Here is a 19,400-nt window from a genome sequence, read left to right as displayed (position 1 = left end):
GTGCAGACTGCCCATGGGGGTGACTTTCCGAGGAAGGTATTTCGGAGAAAAGGGGGTGGCCGGGGTGAAAGAGACCGATGGGATGATTCAGAGCCTGCTGGTCCTTTCAATTTGACTTCATTGAAGTCTCTTGGAACCTGGACCCAGACCTTCACAAGAGCCACAAAGAAACCAGTTCGGGTACCTGGAGGGGGAATGAGATGTTGTAGGATAAATGACATGCATATTAATTTTTTTTTTCCTGAAGCTCTTTCTTTCTCTTCAGAACCTTATCTTGGCTTTGGATCTTAGAAGAGAATCACTAAGCTGAGACCAGACTCAGTGAGTGAGCAGGTGTTTTGGACAATGGACTGGTTGAGCCCATCTCTATTATAAAAATGTCTCAGAGCAACCGGGAGCTGGTGGTTGACTTTCTCTCCTACAAGCTTTCCCAGAAAGGATACAGCTGGAGTCAGTTTAGCGATGTGGAAGAGAACAGGACTGAAGCCCCAGAAGGGACTGAATCAGAGGTGGAGACCCCCAGTGCCATCAATGGCAACCCATCCTGGCATCTGGCGGACAGCCCTGCGGTAAATGGAGCCACTGGTCACAGCAGCAGTTTGGATGCCCGGGAGGTGATCCCCATGGCAGCAGTGAAGCAAGCATTGAGGGAGGCAGGCGACGAGTTTGAACTGCGGTACCGGCGGGCATTCAGTGACCTGACGTCCCAGCTCCACATCACCCCGGGGACAGCATATCAGAGCTTTGAACAGGTAGTGAACGAACTCTTCCGGGATGGGGTAAACTGGGGTCGCATTGTGGCCTTTTTCTCCTTCGGCGGGGCACTGTGCGTGGAAAGCGTAGACAAGGAGATGCAGGTATTGGTGAGTCGGATCGCAAGTTGGATGGCCACTTACCTGAATGACCACCTAGAGCCTTGGATCCAGGAGAACGGCGGCTGGGTAAGAACCACGCCCCTTGTGTGTCCCTTTTCTTTGAAGACCTCCAACAACCCTTTCCTCTATCTCTTTCTGCTTGTGTTGGTGATTGTGGGAGATGTTGATTGTTAGGAGAACTGCCTGGCTTCATTTCACCACAAGAGGTGAACTGTTTGGAAATCTGGATAACCCAGTTCCTGAAGGAACCGCACCTTTTCATTCTGGTCACCCATATGACCCCACTCTTTTATACTTGTGTTCCAGTTTCTTAGCAAAGACTAACATAGCCTATGTGTTCATTTGGCTCAAAAGCTTTGAGACTGAGGAGTTCATTTGGTGTTTCCTTCCCCTTGATCCAATGGTTCACCATGCAGAGGGGTGGTGAACATAGTGCCTAGAGGATCTGATGGCCCACAAGCCCCGTCATCCTTTATCCTGCAATGGTGTCAGTCCTATCCTGGCTTCCCTTCCCCAAATCAGGTTCCCTTTATTTCAGAGTTTGCATGCACAGTCCTCTTCTCAGACCACTTGACCAGGCAGGAGTTCCCGCTGGCTTGGATGGCTGAGGATCTTCTGATTTTAGGGCAGGGTAGACTGTGCCAGTTGTGTTTGTGCTGTGTCCCCGAGTTCATTTTACCTAAAGTGTGCAACTTTCTGCATGGTTGGCCTATTTGTAAAGCTCTTGCTGTGTCACACATAAGCCCCGGGACTTTGCACCTCACTGCTCAGGGTCGGTTGGGGAGCTCCAGCTGCTCTGCATTTACTTTCCGGCCAGAACCCAGAGGCCTCTTCATCAAGCACTATTTGCTGGCAAAGCAAGAACCTGGTTTGTGGGGCTCTGAAGAACATTAAGATGTGGTAACAGACTGGACCAGGGGTATAAGTCCTGGCCCTGTCACTTAACTGTGTTAACTGTGTGACTTTGGACAGGCTGGTTCACTTTTTTTTTTTTTTAAGTTATAGGTGGACACAATGTCTTTATTTTACTTTGTGTGGTGCTGAGGTTCTAACCCACTGCCTCACGCATGCTAGGCAAGCGCTTTACCTTTGAGCCACAAACCCAGCCCCTGGTTTACCTTCTTAAGCCTTAGTTTCTTCCACAGAAAATGTGGCAAGCTCTTCTTGTCTTGCAGAGTATTGTAAATCTTGGAGATAACATGAACACAGTAACTGATACCAGCAAGCTTCTTTTGGAATCCCCCTGCCCATCACCAAGTCAGCATGACACAGATGAGAGCTTCTTTTCTGGTGATCCCATGGGTGATTTTTACTCTTCTCTAGTGAACTCTGTCCTGTTTCCTTGCTTAAGCCCCCAGGCCCCCTAGGCCGGGAGATATGAGAGGTATTCTGTTCCTTTAGAATATTCAGAAAATCGACAGGCTGTAGAAAATAAGTCATCTATTGAAGGAGCTGAGGTGGAAGGGGCCTTGCACCCTGGACTCAGGAATGTCAAGAATGCGATTGTCCTAGGCCCTGCCTAGGGCGTGGCAGCACTTCACTTTACCACTGAGCAGGAGAACTCCTGGGTTTGCCCTGGAATCCACACCCTCTCTCATTTCCCATTTCTTTTCAACTTTATCAACTCTTCCCCACTGCCAGCTCTTGTAAAAGGCTAGGGGGGTGAAGTCAATGGAGGTCAGATGACTGTGGGTGGAGTTGGGGGAGATAAAATGGTGGGAGGCGGTGGTCTCTTTAAAGCTAAGGGTGACCAGACTTGAAAGCCAATCTGTAAATGAACTCCCTGGGAGGATAAATGATTAAATAGTTTGTGTAGTGACGTCCTCTCTTCCCTCCTGCTTTGATTCTCTTTTGGGGCAAATATTTGTTCAGCTGATTACAGGAGGGACAGGATTACAGCATTTCAGACACACCCTCTGAGGCATCTCCAGGTAGGGACTTGAGCCCTTTGCCCACTTTGCCTGGCTATTGTCTTTGGCCCCTGGTCCTAATACCAGGTGGGTTATCAGCTATCAACAAAAGGCAGTCTGGTAGAGGTGCCTGATCTGCCAGCCTGCCTCTGCAGAGGGCTACCCTAACAAGAGAATTGCCAGCTGCCCAGTGTTGCATGTGAAAGGAGGCTTAGACACAGCAGCTCTGGGCAAGTTCGTTAGGTTTCCACTGGATTGAAATTCCATCTTCCATCTCTGCTCAAGAATTATCAGAGCCCGTTGGACAACATACCACATGTCACTTCCTCTTGGTGAACAGAGGGGATGTGTGCAGAAGAGCCAGTTATGTCAGAACCATTTCTGGGCATGCCTTCCTCCCCTGAGGCTAGGGGGTGGAGAGAATATTTGACTCAGGATCCTTTGAGCCTGGGTAGAAGAGACCTGCCCACTTCCCTCTCAGGTGTTGTCCTGCTCCGAGCCGCACAGACTCCGCTGCTGCAGTGGCATCTCAGAACCTTCCTGGAGGCTGCAGCTGTGAGAGCCTTGAGTGTAGGAGTTACTGGGCCGTTCCACCCAGGGATATGCTCTAAATTTAGCATCCCTACAGGAAAAGGGGAAGGAAATTGGCCTTTATTGAGTACCTCTTATGCATTGTGTTAAATCCTTTACTTACGCAACCTATTTTTTGAGCATCTACTATAAGGCAGGCAGTGTGCTAGGTGCTGGCCATAAGCCAGACACGATTATCTTCTGTCATGGAAATGACATGCTCTTTTATATATTCCACACAGGAAACTTCCAAGATAGGTGTGTTCATTCCGGTTTACACACAAATCTCCTAGTGGCTTAGTGGCTGACCTCAGGTAGTCTCTCAGCCAGTCAACTATCTGAGACTTTATATCAAAATTGGCCTAACTCTGAAGCCTAAACACTTTCCATCCATCTCAGGTCCAGAGAGTAATAAAGTAACCTGGACAGATGGGCATAGAGAGCCAGAGATGCTGTTGGGTCAAAACATTTTTATGAAAGTGCTTATGCTGGGCTGTGGTCCTTGTATTGTTCAGGTAGCTGTGGGAAGGACAGTGCCTTTGTCACCAGTAGCAGGTTCCTACAAAGGTGTGGGTAGCCTCAGATTCCGGCACCAGTAAAACTCAGACATGGCAGGTGTCAAGTGGATATCAGTGTTTTCCCCCATCAAAATGGGCTTCTTGTTGGTTTTTTCATCCTTAAAGCCTTCACAGGCCCTGCCAATAGATGACAGTGGTGCATGTGCAGGGAGGTAGGTGGCTTAATTGCAGGGTGATGCTCCAAGGATTGGAATTTCAGCCTCTAGCCACCCTACCACCTGCCTGAGTCACTTGGAGAAATGCTAAACCTGTTGGTCTCTCTTGTCTGTCTCTCCCACCTGTAAAATGCAATAATGATAGCCAGCTGCCATAGCTTGACTCTAGTAAAGGATCTAGAATAAAAGCCCTTCCCCTACCTTAATTGAAGGGTAGAAGCACTTCTTTTAATGAATGGGCTTCCTCCCTCAGGGAACTGAACTTTGTCCCTGGAGTTATTCCTTAAGAAAAATAACCAGTTCCGGAAATATTCACTAGAATGTTGTATGGGCTTTCCATTGGGAAGGTGGGTGAGGATGGAAGTGGTCCAGGGTATTTTGGATAGCTGTCCTTGGAGAAACTCTTGAGTCTGATGGAAGCACCATGGCTAAGAGCATTAAGCACAGGTATGTGGGCAGAAAACATAACTTGGCCTTTCCCAGACTGCATGGCTGTGTGGTCTAGTTCTGTCTCTTCTTGCCTATTTGTTCTTCTTTGGCATGGATTTATGCTTCGTTGAAGCACCTCAGCTCCCTTTGCAAGTGTTGGCAATTCTGTGGTTTTCTTGGGGGAAACCCTATTAAGAAACCCCAAACATGGAAATTTTTAGTAATCTCATTCAGGTACCAAAATGAGGTACAAGTAACTTAGGGGCTCCCCCTTGGAACACCCACTTCTTCTGGGTGTACACTGTAGGTTGCTCTATGCCATCACAGGATTTTCCAGACTTCCTAGGAATAATTTCCCCAGTAGCCCAAAGGAGCCCTTCAGCTTCTGGTTGAAAATTACCCAGGTATTTTTTCATGGGGCCCCAGTAGAACCTGGAGGGTTTTCTTGGCTTTCTTAGGGGGCATCAACAGATTTGTTTGTGCTGCATGAAGCAGCAGTTGTTAGCTGACCCTTCCCTAGCAGATATCTGTCCTGAGGCCAGTGTGCTCAAGGTTCACCTCTATGCCCAACCTTCCTGGTTTTTCCAGCATCCCCAGCCTTCTGTCATGGGACTGTCTTTTTTAGCAATTGTGGTTTTGTCTGGGTTTAGTACTGCTTAAATAGATATGGGATAATTCCCAGTGTGCTGCTCTTCTACAGTAGCAGAATCTTCTACTGTCTTAATTTACCAAGGATTCTGTGCCCCACCTCAACCTCTACCCTAAGTTCATGGAGTCCTTCCCAATTCCCTCCATTTTCTTTGAGAGTCACACTGTCCTGGACCACCTTCTCAGCTGTCCCTGCAGCTCATAGTCTGTACCATTCCCACTTAGCCAACCTGAATCAGACAGTTCCACTGGATCTTTTTGTTTAGCCTGGGCAAGAGAAGACCCAGGAAAATATGTTGCTAGCTTCGCACACCTGTAATCCCAGCAAATTGGGTTGCTGAAGCAGGAGGATCACAAGTTCAAAGCAAGGCCCTACGCAACTTAGTAATAAGACCCTGTCTTAAAATTAAAAACAGTCTGGGGATATGGATCAGTGGTTAAGATCTCCTGGGTTCAATCCCAGGTACACACAAAAAAAGGGACTCCTCCTTTTTTTATTGGTATGATCCCCTGCAAAACTGGCATAAATGGAAAGAGGCTAATAATGGTAGAGTTTTTAAGTTAGCACAGAGAAGATATTTCTCACAACTCCTATCTCAGGGTTAGGAGCTTCCTAAGGGTGGAGTCCACATCTTGTCCATACTTGTTTCCTTAGTTCTGAGCACAGGTCTTGGGCATAGCAGGCACCTAATGAGATACTCAATTTCCAAAGATACAGATTTGTTGGATCAGAGTAACAGTTATGGCAAGGGCCCTTTTCCTAATCCTTCATTTGTTATTTGTTGTATACCAGGTTATCCTAAGTACTGGGGTATAGCAGTAAATAAAACTAAATTTCTATCCTCATGGAGCTCACAGTTTAGTGGGGAGAGACACAAAAAAATGCATAATTACATAACAATATTTCTGTCAATGATAGATTGTGTATACCATAGTAGCCCCATAAAATTATAAGGTGTAGTGACACTGAATTCATCTTAGTTTGTGTAAGTATACCCTGGTGTTCACACAGCAACCAAAGCTCCCATCCTTGTTAAGTGATGCATGACTATACATATATGTATCAGGTGATGGTTAAGTGCTCTGAAGCAAATAAGGCAGGTTGGGGCATAGGGTGTGCCTGACAAGGAAGGGTGGTGCTTCAAGTTTAAGTGACCAGGGCTAGGGTTTGTGGCTCAATGGTGGAATGCTTGAATAGCATGCCCAAGACCCTGGGTTTAATCCCCAGTAATGTCTAAAAAAATGACCAAAGAAGGTATAGGGGAATGAGAAATGGCTTTCCTCCACCCATCTAGGTTTGGCTGGGCTGTGAATTAAATTGATGTAAGAGAGATTAATAGGAAGGGAAAAACATGTTAATTAATTGCAATATGCATGGGAGTCTCACAAAATATGAGACTCAAAAGAAGGGCTAGATGATCGAAGCTTGCATAGTGTGCCCATCTACTGAGAGGAAGGAATAGGGTCTTGGGATTTGAGGTGGGCAGGGTGGCAATGGTGGGGAGAGTGGCAAGCCAAATTATGAGAAGGTGAGGGGGAAGGTCTACTGAGTAAAGGTTGTCTTGTGCGGACTCAAGGCTCGGGTAATAAACTGTTGTCTGAAGTGGCCCTCTTCCTGATATAGATACTTTTATTAACATAGATTTTTCTTGATAGATGTCAATGTCTTTGACAAAAGGACAATATTTCAGAACTACTCCTGTGCCTGCAGTTTCTCAAAATAACCAACTCAAAGTATGCCAAAGCTGGGTGGGTGGCACATGCCTGTAATCCCAGCTACTCAGGAGGCTAAGACAGGAGAATCACAAGTTAACACTAGCCTCAGCAACTTAATGAAGTCCTATAAGCAACTTAGCAAGACTCTATTTCAAAATAAAACTTAAAAAGAGCTGGGGATGAGGATGTAGCTCAGTGGTAAAGCCCCCCTAGTTTCAATTCAATCCCTAATATATGCATATGTATGAAGTATACTTTTCAGTTGGCATATTGTTGTTTCCCTACTGTTGTACTTGAGTAGTATGTGGGGTCCTAACAAAGGTATTATCTACAGGTGTTATTTAAACCTAGACTTGAAGGAAATGAAGTGGATGGCGTGGGTCCCTAGAGAAAGAGTATTTCAACAGAGGGAATGGTTTCAGGAGGGAATGTGCTTGTCATTTTCAAGAATGGGCAAAGAGAACAATGTCACTGGAGAAGAAACACCCAGAGGCTCTATGGTAGGAGGTGAGTTGAGGGTGGGGGAGGAGAGGGAGGTAGCAGGGAGTCAGGACACCCAGGACATTACAAGCCACAATGAAGCTTTGGCTTTGGCAGGAGAGAAAGGCAAAAGGTTTGGAGCAGGGGAGATAATGCTCTGAATTCTGCAAGGGTGACAACAAGCAGCCTAGTGAAGAGGCCCATGCAACTGCCAAGAAAAAAAAAACACCTAGTGGCTTTGACAGAGGAGGTAGAGGTGATAAGGAGGCACATAAAACAAGACTAGGCTTGCATGTGGTGTATTGATGGGTCCACCCAGCCATCTTGGAAGTTGTGTTTTTCAACCACTTGAAGATCCTAAAATCAGGGCTACATAAGCTAACTATTTTTCAGGAATACTTCTCTCAAATTTGACATCCTGATGAATGTTCCTTCGTCATTCTAGCGGTATTTCTGTCTGATAACTGTGGTTTGTCTGGGGCCAGGTTCCAGATCATCCGTGTCTAGCTAGCTGGGCAAACTCTTTTGACCTCCCTGAACTTTGGGGCCAGTAATAATACCTGCTTCACCGGGTGGTAATGAGGACCCAAAGAGATGTGCCAGAGATGTGTAGAGCCTGGTACCATGCTAGTGTCATAATTTTTATTATTTTTATCACAGAACTCTTATCAGAGACTGTTAACCAAATTTTTTTGTGGGGGAGGGGTAGTACTGGGAATTGAACCCAGAACCCAGGTGCACTTTCACTGAGCTACATCTCCAACCTTTTTTTTTTTTAATTACTTTTTTAGTTGTCAATAGATCTTTATTATTTATTTATTTATATGTGGTGCTAAGGATTGAACCCAGTGCCTCACACATGCTAGGCAAGCGCTGTACTACTGAGCCCCAGCCCCAGCCCTCCAACCTTTTTATTTAGAGCACAGGGCCTGGATAAGTTGCTGAGACTGACCTCAAACTTATCTTCCTGCCTTAGTCTCAAGTTGCTGGGATTACAGGAGTACAACACCATGCTTCACGCTGGATCTTGAACATCCATTCTTTTTTTAGTCATTGTGACACACAAACACATCCTCAGAACACACCTGACATGGGAGGAGGTGCATAGTGTTTATGTGCCATGGTGGTCCAGGCACTCTCTGGTCTTGGAGTTCAAATCCAAGTTCTGCTCTCAACTTTTCACTTCAGCCTCTAGGCACTAGTTTCCCCTCTGCAAGATGGAGGTCTTGAAGCGGATAGCCTAGGAATCCTGTTTCTCACTAGCCTCTGGCCTTGTGGCAGATTTCACTTAACATTAAGGCACTTTTCACATGAGTTATGTTTTAGGATGGTTGTTTCCTGCCAATAGATGCAGCATCTTCATTAACCCCATTGTGAGCTCCGCCTCAGCCTTGCACATTACCGCTTACAAAGCACTTGCATATCCACCTTGCCTTTTTAAGCCCTATAACTACCCCAAGAAATGAGCAGGAAGGATGTTACACCCATTTCACAGGAGGTGAGAGGGATGAAGTGAAAGGGAGTCCAACTGGTGTAAGGGATGAAGTAACTTCGCTATTCAGTTGCTCTGTGACCTGGACAAGTCTTTTAACTTATAAATGGCTATAACAGTAGCACAGTAGTACCTCCTCCTGAAGAGTCAGTGGGTTAATTCATGTCCAAAGGCTCTCAGAAAATAATTGTTGCTAGCAGCAGCACCATCATCTTCCCAGGCCGCTTCAGTCACTTGTCTGCCCTACCACTTCTAACATTGATTTTTGCAAATAGTGTTTCCATAGAAAGAAACTGCCTTTGGGACCTTCTGCTACTTGGTTTCATCCCTGATGAGACTCTCAGGCCAAACTTCCAGTGAGCTCCAAGCTACAGGGCTTTTTGGGCAGACTCCAGAGCTCCCCTCGGAACTAGAGGTTTTCTCTTGCTCTTCAGGAAATGCCATTGCAATGACTTCCATGGACTGCTTCCTGTCCCAGCCCAGCAGCCGAATTCCTGCCTTCAGGAGTGTGGAAACTGGAATAATGTCCCTAGAGGCTTCTCCAACTACTTTTTTTGGACACGGCCCTCCCTTTCCTCTTGTCATTTACTTTCTTTGCTCCCACCTCCTTCCCCCTCCACCTAGCTTCTCCCCTCTAGCCTATGATTCTCCCTTTAAGATCTGGAAAATGCCTTTCTGTTCAGTTTCGCTAGACTGTTCCCTTACCCCACCATAGGCAGTGGGGGTCAGTTGGAACTCCTGAGTTCCCTCCATGGCTTCATCATTCAAAAGCAGTGTCAGTCATGGACTCCCCATAGAGGGCATTAAACGTGTTACTTGGAGTGCCCTGTGTCATCCATTAACTGAGTTCCCCCAGGAGTTCCCACCCCACCTCTGCATAGGACAGAGATTGCTAGGAGTGATCTCTGAAGTTTGGTGGAGTAAGATGGAGCCTGCCACCCCTCCCCCAGCCACCTTTCTGGAGGAAGCTAGAAGGTTGAAACCTTGTTGGACAATCATCTGAGGAATGGAAGCTGGCCTGGGAGGGGATTGGAATGTACTCAACTATGCTTCAGATCCTTTGTTCCACTCTTGAAAGGGAAACATTCCCCTCCCTCCTCCCTGGCCACACACACGTGCCTTTGTTCCCCAAGTCAGAGTCAGGCAGGGCCAGGAACACGGTGTCCCTTTCAAGGAGCCTGACTCGCCTCCCTAGAGGCTAGCCACTGGTCAGTGTGACTGGGATTTTTGCCCAAGAGCCCCCAGCCTCATGTCCTTTGCACAGAGAGGCTGAAAATTTGGCTACAAACAGCTGCCCAGGCACTTCTGGAATTATTCCCTGGGATGCCCAGGTCCCAGGATTCAACAGTCCCTCCCTCTTATTCCTCTTGGTGATGAATATTATTGTTAACATTGCTATTAATAGCACCTAACTTTTATTGAGTGCTTAACTTTTATGCCATGCATTGTTCAAAGTGCTTTACATGTATTAATTGATTCCATTCTCACAGCGACACTCTGAAGTAAGGACTATTATTATCCCCTTCTCAAACATAAAGAAACTGCTGGTGGCAGTGGTACATGCCATAATCCCAGCCACTGGGGAGGCTGAGGCAGGAAGATCACACGTTCAAGGCCAGTTTAGAAGTCTCTGTCTCAAAATTTAAATAAAAAAAAAAAAAGTGGTATCTCATGTGAGCCCCTGGGTTCAATCCCCAGCACTGCCCAAAAAAACCCCTGAAGTACAGAGAAGTTAAGAATCACAACATAGTAGTATAGTTATTAGTGGCAAAGCCCAGGAGGGTAGCATCCAAGCTCCCACTTTTTTTCTTCCTTTATGGTACTGAGGATCAAACCAGACCTTGAATGTTCTATCAAGTATTGTAAACACCGAGTCACATCCCCAGCCTTTTTTTTTTTTTTTTTTTGAGACTGGAGTCTGTCCCTGAACTTTTGATCCTCCTGCCTCAGCCTCCAAGTTGCTGGAATTACAGGCATGCCCCACCATGCCTGGCTCCAAGCTTTCACTTTTAAACACTGCACTGTGTTCCCTCTGTCAGTTCACCAGTTTCTAGATGATTGTTGGCACATATCCAGTGTTCAGTACAGGACAGGCCTTTATTGACGTCATCTCTGTGCTATCCCAACAACCTTATCGTTACAAGACGCTGAGATTTGGGAGGGCTTGCAGTTAGCAGCAGGCAGAATCAGAATTTGAAACCAGACCTGTCTTACTCTAAAGCCTGTGCTTTTTATCTCTAATCATTAAAAATCTTATAGGGTAAGTGGTTATCTTCATTCCGTTGAGAAAACTGAGGCTCAGAAAAAGACCATATGCCCAGGCTTCAAGGCTAGTACTAAGAAGAACTGGGATTCAAACTTGGGATGTGTGGCTTCACAACTCTCTACCTCGTTAGTAGTCTTAGCATAGTGACAATTCCTTTTATGTGAATTGTAATGCTTTATAATTTACCAAATGCCTGTATATCCGTCATTTTCCAGCGAGGTAGGTGAGGATTCTGAAATGTTCACCCTCATTTCCAAGGAGGAAATCAAGGCAAGCGAGCTCGTCCACAATAAGTGGCAGCCTCAGAATCTGTGTTCTCTCTTTTTATCTGGTTGAACCAATGTTGCTTGCCTCCCTTAAGGGTTTTTTGTTTTTGTTTTTTTTGTACCAGGGATTGAACTTGGGGGTATTGAGTCACTGAGCCACACCCCAGCCCTATTTTGTATTTTATTTAGAGACAGGGTATCCCAGAGTTGCTTAGCACCTTGCTTTTGCTGAGGCTGGCTTTGAGCTCATGATCCTCCTACCTCAGCCTCTGGAGCTGCTGGGATTACAGGTGTGTGCCACCATGTCCTGGGAATTTTGGTTTTTTGATTACATCAGCAAATAATGACAAATGCCTTAAATCGTTAAATGATGTGATATCTTGGCTGTGGTGGTGAGTGGGACTGAATGCCATATCCCAGTGGTCTGTGTCAGTGCTACACACCTTGGGCCTGGCTAATGTCCCTTTGCCATCCAAATAAGTCTCTGTATTACCCATCTGCCCTCTTCATGTCCCAGGCATGCCAGGCAGGGTTTGTTGTAGTTATTGTGTGTGTGGTCAGCTTTCCATTGCTGTGACAAAAATACCTGAGGGAAACAATTTCAAAGGAGGAAAAATTCATGTTGGCTCATGGTTTCAGAGGTTTCAGTCCATTTGGCTCCATTGTTTCTGGGCCTGTGGTGAGGCAGAGCATCGTGGCCGGGAGCATATGGTAGAAAAAAGCTACTCATCTCATTGCCGCCTAGAAGCATAGAGCATATGAGAGAGGAAGGGGCCTGGGACAAAAAGTACCCTTCAAGAACACCTCCCACTGACCTACTTCCTCCAAGGAAGCTCCACCTCCTGAAGTTTGCACCACCTCCAAGTAGCCCTGTAAGTATGAATCAGTCTAGGGATCATTCCTATGATGAAGTTAGAGCCCTCATGATCAAGTCTCAAAGTCTCCGCCTCTGAACACTGCTACATTGGGGACCAGGTTTTTAACCTGTGAGTTTTGGGTGGACATTTCAGATCCAAACCATTAACAGTATGTATTCTTCACTATCGATACACACCTAGACAAAACCCTGGACTCTTAGTTGAAACAGCTTGACTTCTTCCTGGTGACATAAAACTAGGCAACTTAGTTTCCAGTTCTCATCCATAAGCCTAAGATGAGAGTGCCAACCTACCAGGGAAACAAGGCATAAATGAAAACATGAAATGCAGGGGGTTTTTTAGTAATAATAACAGGTATTATGTATTGAGTGCTTGCTTGCTTTGTGCCAGGGGCTGTGTTTATGCCCTTGATATAATCTTATTTGGTCCCCACGATTGCTCTGGTGTAAAGAAGGAGAATCCAGGGCTCAAAGAGGTAGAGCAGAGTATACACAAAGATGTGTCTGGTGTCAAAACATAGCTTTTTTTTTTTTAAAATAAAATTTTTTTAGTTGTAGATGGATGCAATACTTTTATTTATTTTTGTGTAGTGCTAAGGATGAAACCCAGTGCCTCACACATGCTAGACAAGTTCTTTTTTTTTTTAAAGAGAGAATTTTTTAATATTTATTTTTTAGTTTTCGGCGGACACAACATCTTTGTATGTGGTGCTGAGGACCGAACCCAGGCCACGTGCATGCCAGGTGAGCGCGCTACCGCTTGAGCCACATCCCCAGCCCGCTAGGCAGGTTCTCTACTGCTGAGGTACAACCCCAGCCCATCAAAACATATCTTTAAACCACTCTGTCCTTGCTTTTTGTGCAGGCCGGGACTAGATTATTTTTTACCCTGAGTACCTGACATGGGGCCCAGAGTTGGACAAGGGCTGGGCCAAGGTCTGCTCAGTAAACATGAGGAGTTGTTGCTATTAGATGCAGGCGAGGCTACAAAAATGAATCTCAGCCCCTAAGGAATCAAACTCATCTGAAGCAGTCGGAATAAACCTAAAAACTCTTGGTGAATGGCTTGTGCCATGTCTGTGGTATAGGCTCTAAAAGAAGAAGAGGTCAGACCCACTGGCTTATCCCACAGTGCCCTGGGCCCCTGCCAAATGGGCCCACTTCCACTTACCCTCTGAAGCCCGGGGCCTAAACCCTCAGCCTACATCATGTCCCTGAACCTTTTCCCTGGCCAGCTGCACTGCCACTCCAGATGCAGATGCTCTTCTGCACCAACAGTGGTAAGGGGGGGGAGGGTGTTGACTAATCCCAGCTTTCTCCGCAATGTAGCTTTGTACAATTCACACTGACACTTCAGTTTCCTCATCTGTAAAATGAAGATAATGGCAATTAATCTATTTTTCCTCTGCCCAGATCTCTCTTCCCCTAGATCCGATTAGGGCTGTCTCATCATTCAGGTCTCAAATATCACTTCCCCAGAGGCCACTCATGTTTACATGTTTACTGTCTGTCTCTTCCAGGAAAACATGAGCTCCCAGAGTAGAGGGGTTTTGTCTTGTTTTTCCCTTCATTCCCGGCGTCTAGCAGAGTGCTTGTCACAAATATTTGTTGATGTTATCTACATAGTCATTCACTCATCTAGGCTGCCACCTGGCATACAGTAGGCTCAGTCAGTGTTGGGCACCATCACCTGTTAGGAGGATGTGGAGTATGAAGGCTGTAAGGAGAAAGAAAGGATGCGAGGGCAGGCTTGTTGGGTGAAACCACCCAGACAGATCTGGAGGGTGGGTGTGTAGGAAGCACTTGTGAGATGGTGAGGAGGCACACTGACTGGAGATGAAGAGGATCTGGGCCTGCCGTAAAGCTGGTCAGGCAAAAGGGATGGCAGAGGAAGGGGAATGGGATGGCTAGTGGTAGAAGTAGGTCCAATAGGGAGAGGCCCAGAGCACCCACTGATGCAGTCAGGTCAGCAGTAACCCCTGGGAAGAAGAATCCCTTGTCAGCTGAGTTCCCCAGACTGAGCTGCAGGGAGATGAAAGCCAGAGGCACCTGTGACCTGCAGATCAGGAAGACTGCCCTAGTTGTTATCCTGGGGCTCAGAACCAGGTGCAGATTCAAAGGATTGATTGAAGCCTTTTGGTAACTCTGGCCTCAGCAGGATAAACATCACCTGTCTCCTGCCACCTGCTGTGATGATGCCAGGAAGGTGCCCTGGGCAGGCCCAAAGGGTCCTGACTTTCTAAGTGTCCTGGTGGACTGAGAAAATACCCTCCAAGAGGGGCCACTTCTTTCCTGCCCTACCACGCCCCCTCTGAAGGGCTCAGTTGACAATAAAGTATCTCCTGCCCAAGAGTTCCCACATGGTTTCTGCCCAAGTAAGGCAGAGGTGGAGTCGTTGACAGCTGGACTCAGCTGGGGGGGAGGGGTCAGTTTGGGAGCAGGTGCAGATTTCGGGGAGGGAGGAGCCTGAAGGGAAGTAGGGATCTTGGTAGGCTGCAAAATTTCCCTCCCCATCCCCCAGCCACAGCTGGCTTCTCCAGGAACCTGATGACCTAGTTACAATGCTTAGAAAAAGTTAGCTTAGCTTGCAGTTCAGGGCTATGCCAGTGTCTCCCCTCTGAAGCTTCTTGGGTCCAGAAGGTGCCCTGGCATTTCCCAAAGGGGGTTCCATGTGAAGGTCGTGTACCCTATCACATGTACAGGCTTCTTGCCTCCTTCTTTGGATCGCCTCCTCACCAATCCTAGGGAGAGAGGACTTCCCTAGTCCCCACTGTCTTCTGTTTCTCTCTGGGGGACTAGTGGGTGGCAAAGGAAGGCCACCAACTTCTTCCCTTTGGGTCATCAGAGAGGGAGAAACTTTCTTCTAGTATTTTTTTTTTTAGTGCATACCTTGCCACTCCCTCCTTGGGAGAAATTTTATCACTGTTAGAGTCAGGTACAGGGGCTGGGGTTGTGGCTCAGCGGTAGAGCGCTCGCGTCTCATGTGCGAGGCCCTGGGCAATCCTCAGCACCACATAAAAACAAATAAATAAAAAGTTGTGTCCAACTACAACAAAAAAATAAATATTAAAAAAAAAAAAAGTCAGGTACAAAATTTGACAAATTCCTTGGCAAATTGCTTAATCTCTCCTAGTCTTAGTTTCCTCATCTATAAAAAGCAAATAACATATAGTGCTTTTCTTGAAACACCAGTGAACATGAAAATCCCTTATAAGATGCATGGAGCATTGAGCATGGGCCCTAGTAATGCCTTAACCCTTACTGTTGTTACTATTATTACCAGATTGCAATCATAGGTGATCAGGTTGCTGTGTTACTGGAGTTACTCTCCAAGAACAAATTTTCAGACTGACAGAATATATGGACATCCTTTGGACCAGAGTATAGGGATCTGAAGACTCCTAAAGCTGGTGGTCTTAGCTCACAACCTTGTCCCCCAGCTCCTCCCCTAGGGCCTCAAGTCATAACTTATACAGTTTGACCAGTGTTATTGACTTCATTGTTTGTTTGTTGCCCAGTTGGAAGACTTAGTTAAATATTTAACATTTATAGAAACATGCCTAGCCATGGTAGGTAGCATATAGTAAGTGTTGGACACATTCAAGTAATTTAACAGGGCATATGAGAACTCGGGTTTTCTAAGATGGCCCCACTCCTTGTTTGCTGGAGTCTGTGAGCCTCTTGCCAAGCTCTGCCTGTTGCCTCATGTGTTGAGGAAAGATAACACCCGCCTTGCTCCATCGTGGGCTAGCAGGGAGGCGATAGATGAAAAAGCACTTTGAGAACCAGCAACCTTGGTCTTGCTGCTGTTCTTTCTTGATTAAGATCACAGCCGTGACTGTGTAATTCATTCATTCATATTCATTGAACCAACAAGCATTTTTAAAATATAAGCAACATCTTGGGCTGGGCTTGTGGCTCGGTGGTAGCTCCGAGAGCCCTTTCCTAGCATTTGTGAGGCACTGGGTTCAATCCTCAGCACAAAGCACCACGTAAAATAAATAAAGGCATTGTGTTCATCTACAACTAAAAAAAAATTCTTAAAAAAAAAAAAAAAAGCAATATCTTGTCCTGCTTCCTGAATGTGGACAATTTACTTCTCTCATTTGGCCTGGACATCTATAAAAGTGGGAATATTTTATGGATGGGTTGCTTCACAGGTTGTTGAGAGAAAACAAAGCAAGGGGCTGAGTTTATGGAGGATAGAAAGTGTCTTATTTACCATGATCAGCTACTGTTGGGCCTAGCACATGGTGACTGAGTGTTTAATGACCAAGTTAACAAACATTCCTAATGATGAATGGAGTATGTAAAGTGTCCTGTCAGTACCTAGTGCAGAGTGCTCACCAGATTCTTTCCTTTCTTCTCACTGTGAGACTCATTATTCACTGATTCAGCCATTGGTTGCCTTCTGCTTTGGATTAGTAAACAAAGTAGGACTCCAAATGTGACTCAAATAGGAAGTAGAAATGAGTATCACTCCTAATCCCAGGACATTCATGCCCACCTAGGCTGGACTCCAGAGTGGGCGCTCTGACCTACAAGGCTCTCCTTGACTTCCATTTTAACACTCTGGTTGGCCTCAGTGTTGCTTAAACATAAAACCCAGAGCACAGCAGGCCTCACCCTCTGATTCAGAACAAGAACAACCACACCTTGTTCTACCCATTCTCCATCGGCTAATCTGTGAGAAGAATTTTCCTTTGCTCACAGCACCCACATTCAGATGGAACCCTAGGGACTACCATGTCAGGGAAATTCCCAGGGAGTCACTCAGAAATGGCTCTTTCCTTTGGGGCAGAGTGCAGGGATGGAGCCCAAATCTAAGGCCCTTGGTCTCCTGGGACTGAGTCAAGCAGCAGGTGCAGGTATGAGGGTCGGGGCTAGTGGCTGAGTGGTGAAACTGAGAGGTTTGTAGGGTCAGAGGAGAGGTCAATACAGAGGAAACTGCCTGCTTGTCCATGCAGGTGGCTGGGCACCTGGGTTGAGAGGGATTCTGGGTCTGATTAGTGGTGGAAGGTGGCATTGCATATTAGCACCCCAAGCCTTAGAGAAACCTGTGGAACCCCAGAGCAGAGTCTGCAGTTGGCACCCAAGCCAGTCCTTTGAACCCTTCTCAGAGCCCTTCAGTGTGACAGGCTCCTCATGAGCTTCACAATACCTACTGCTGGAAAATATCCATGGACAGTGGCATAATAACCTGGTTTCATTTTGGGGGCCTCTGCTGTGTACTGGACGCTGTGCTGGAACTCTTTATGAGAAGGGGATGGTTTCATCATAGGAAGCATGGGCTCTGGGATCTGACGGTGTTGGGTTTGACCGGACATCATCACATACTCACTGTTGGCCTCTGGGCACTTATCTTCCCATCTCTGAGCCTCAGGGATGATACTATTACCTGCCTCCGGGTGTCTTGTTTTGTATGTGGTGCTGGGGATTGAACCCAGGGCCTTGAAAGCACTCTACCAACTGAGCTATATCCCCAGCCCTAATAGACAACTTTTATTGAGCATTTCTACTTCAATTTTATAGGTGTTAATTCATTAAATTCTCAAAATAGTATCATTGAAGTGAGTGCTTGTATTCCCATTTCACAGAGAAGTGAGACAGAGAGAAATTAACGAAGTTAATCAAAGATGAACCCAGATTGTCTGACTCCAATGCCTTTGTCCTGTCTGTGCATAGGAGGGGCCTAATACCTCTTGCTGCTATAACTGTTGTATTTAGTATTGTAGTTGTCTGTGGTTTGGGTCTCTCTGCTGAATTCTGAGCTCAGTGAGAACCAGAGACCCATCTTATTCACCTTGCATCCCCAGAGACCAACATAGTACTCATAGTACTCATAAATAATTGCTTAATAGCTGGGAATATTCCCTCTCTTCATTAATCAATCAGTAGCTCTCTATCGACCATTTCCTGTAGGCTAGCTTTGAGCTAAGTCCTGGGAGGAATGCAAAATACAACCGTGGCTCTGTAACCGGAAGATTGGGTGTGTGGGGGGGACCACATTCCAGAGCTCTGTGTCATTGGCAGAAACTTCCACACTGGAGGCAGAAACAATACAGGTGGCTTGGGGATGTTTTCCAAGCTGGGATTCTCACCCCTCCCAGAGTGGGCCACTCCCTCCCACTGCAGAACAGGTACCACCACACAAGTTTCCTACTCCTGCCTAGGGTAGGAATCACTCCAGTCTCATCCACTACATCCTCATCTTTCTTGCTCAGACCCAGTTCATAGGAGCTGGGAATGATCTTAGAAAACCACTCCTATCCCATTACTGGGCCAGAGTGGTCTTTTAAAGACCAACTTCAGATCTTATAACATTCTTGCTTACAACCCCACCTGTGGCCTCCTCCTGCACTTGGAATAAAAGCCAGAGTCCTTATCTAGGCCTACATGATCTGTTCTTTCCATCATGCTCTCCTTCACTCTGCCCAAGCTGCATAGGCTCCTTGCCTTTCCTGGATCCTGGCATTCTTGACCCTGTCTGAGGGATGTCTCTTTGAGATGTTCTCTCCACGTGGAATGTTCTGCTTCTGGTGTTTCCCTTCTTAGCCCACAGGGTACACCCTCTATGAGGCTCTCCTTGACTTCCATTTTAACACTCTGGTCTTTTACTTTTTATTTTTGTCATAGCAACAACTTCTATCTGAAATTTTAGTTTTGTTTTCTTGTTTTTCTTCTGTGTCTTGTATTGGAATATAAGCCCCATGATTTGTGTGTGTGTGTGTGTGTGTGTGTGTGTGCGCGCTGATTGAACCCAGGGCCTTGCACATGCTGAGCATGTGCTCTAGCCACACCCCCAGCAAACCCCATGGTCATAGGGGATTTGAATCTTTAGTGCCTACAGCTGTTCCTTGCAGGTAGTAAATATTCACTGAATAGTTTTGGAATGAATGATTTAATCAAATGAACAAAAATAAGACATGAGAAAACAGACCCAGAGCACAAAAGCTACTGAGAATTAATAGAGTTCCTTCAGATCTGCCTTTTGAACACTCATTAAATGCCAAACACTGTACTCAGTGATTTACATGTATTACTTTTGCCACTCATCCTTAACTGTTACAATGAGTTGTTCGGAATATCATTTCTTTATACCCACAACTATAGCATTAAGAAGAAAATTGGCCGGGTG

General features: G+C 46.1%; 1 protein-coding gene across 5 annotated transcripts in view; it reads left to right on the top strand.

The window, feature by feature from the left end:
* Positions 1-19,400, top strand: part of Bcl2l1 (BCL2 like 1) — a 52,755-nt gene that overhangs the window by 1,285 nt on the left and 32,070 nt on the right. For 3 of the 5 annotated variants that reach the window (XM_046433170.2, XM_046433171.2, XM_046433168.2), the window contains exon 2: positions 266-941. In XM_046433170.2, the coding sequence (XP_046289126.1) occupies positions 378-941 (564 nt within the window). In that variant the 5' untranslated portion in view covers positions 266-377. Of the gene's footprint in view, positions 1-247; positions 942-19,400 lie in introns of all 5 variants that reach the window. The other 2 variants (XM_046433169.2, XM_046433167.2) reach the window with 1 other exon arrangement.

This window comes from Marmota monax, unplaced genomic scaffold, assembly GCF_021218885.2.
Source record: "Marmota monax isolate L192 unplaced genomic scaffold, Marmota_monax_Labrador192_F-V1.1 WCK01_AAM20220418_F8-fsc00014, whole genome shotgun sequence".
NCBI classification, from domain to species: domain Eukaryota; kingdom Metazoa; phylum Chordata; class Mammalia; order Rodentia; family Sciuridae; genus Marmota; species Marmota monax.
This window is presented reverse-complemented; position numbering and strand designations above follow the sequence as displayed.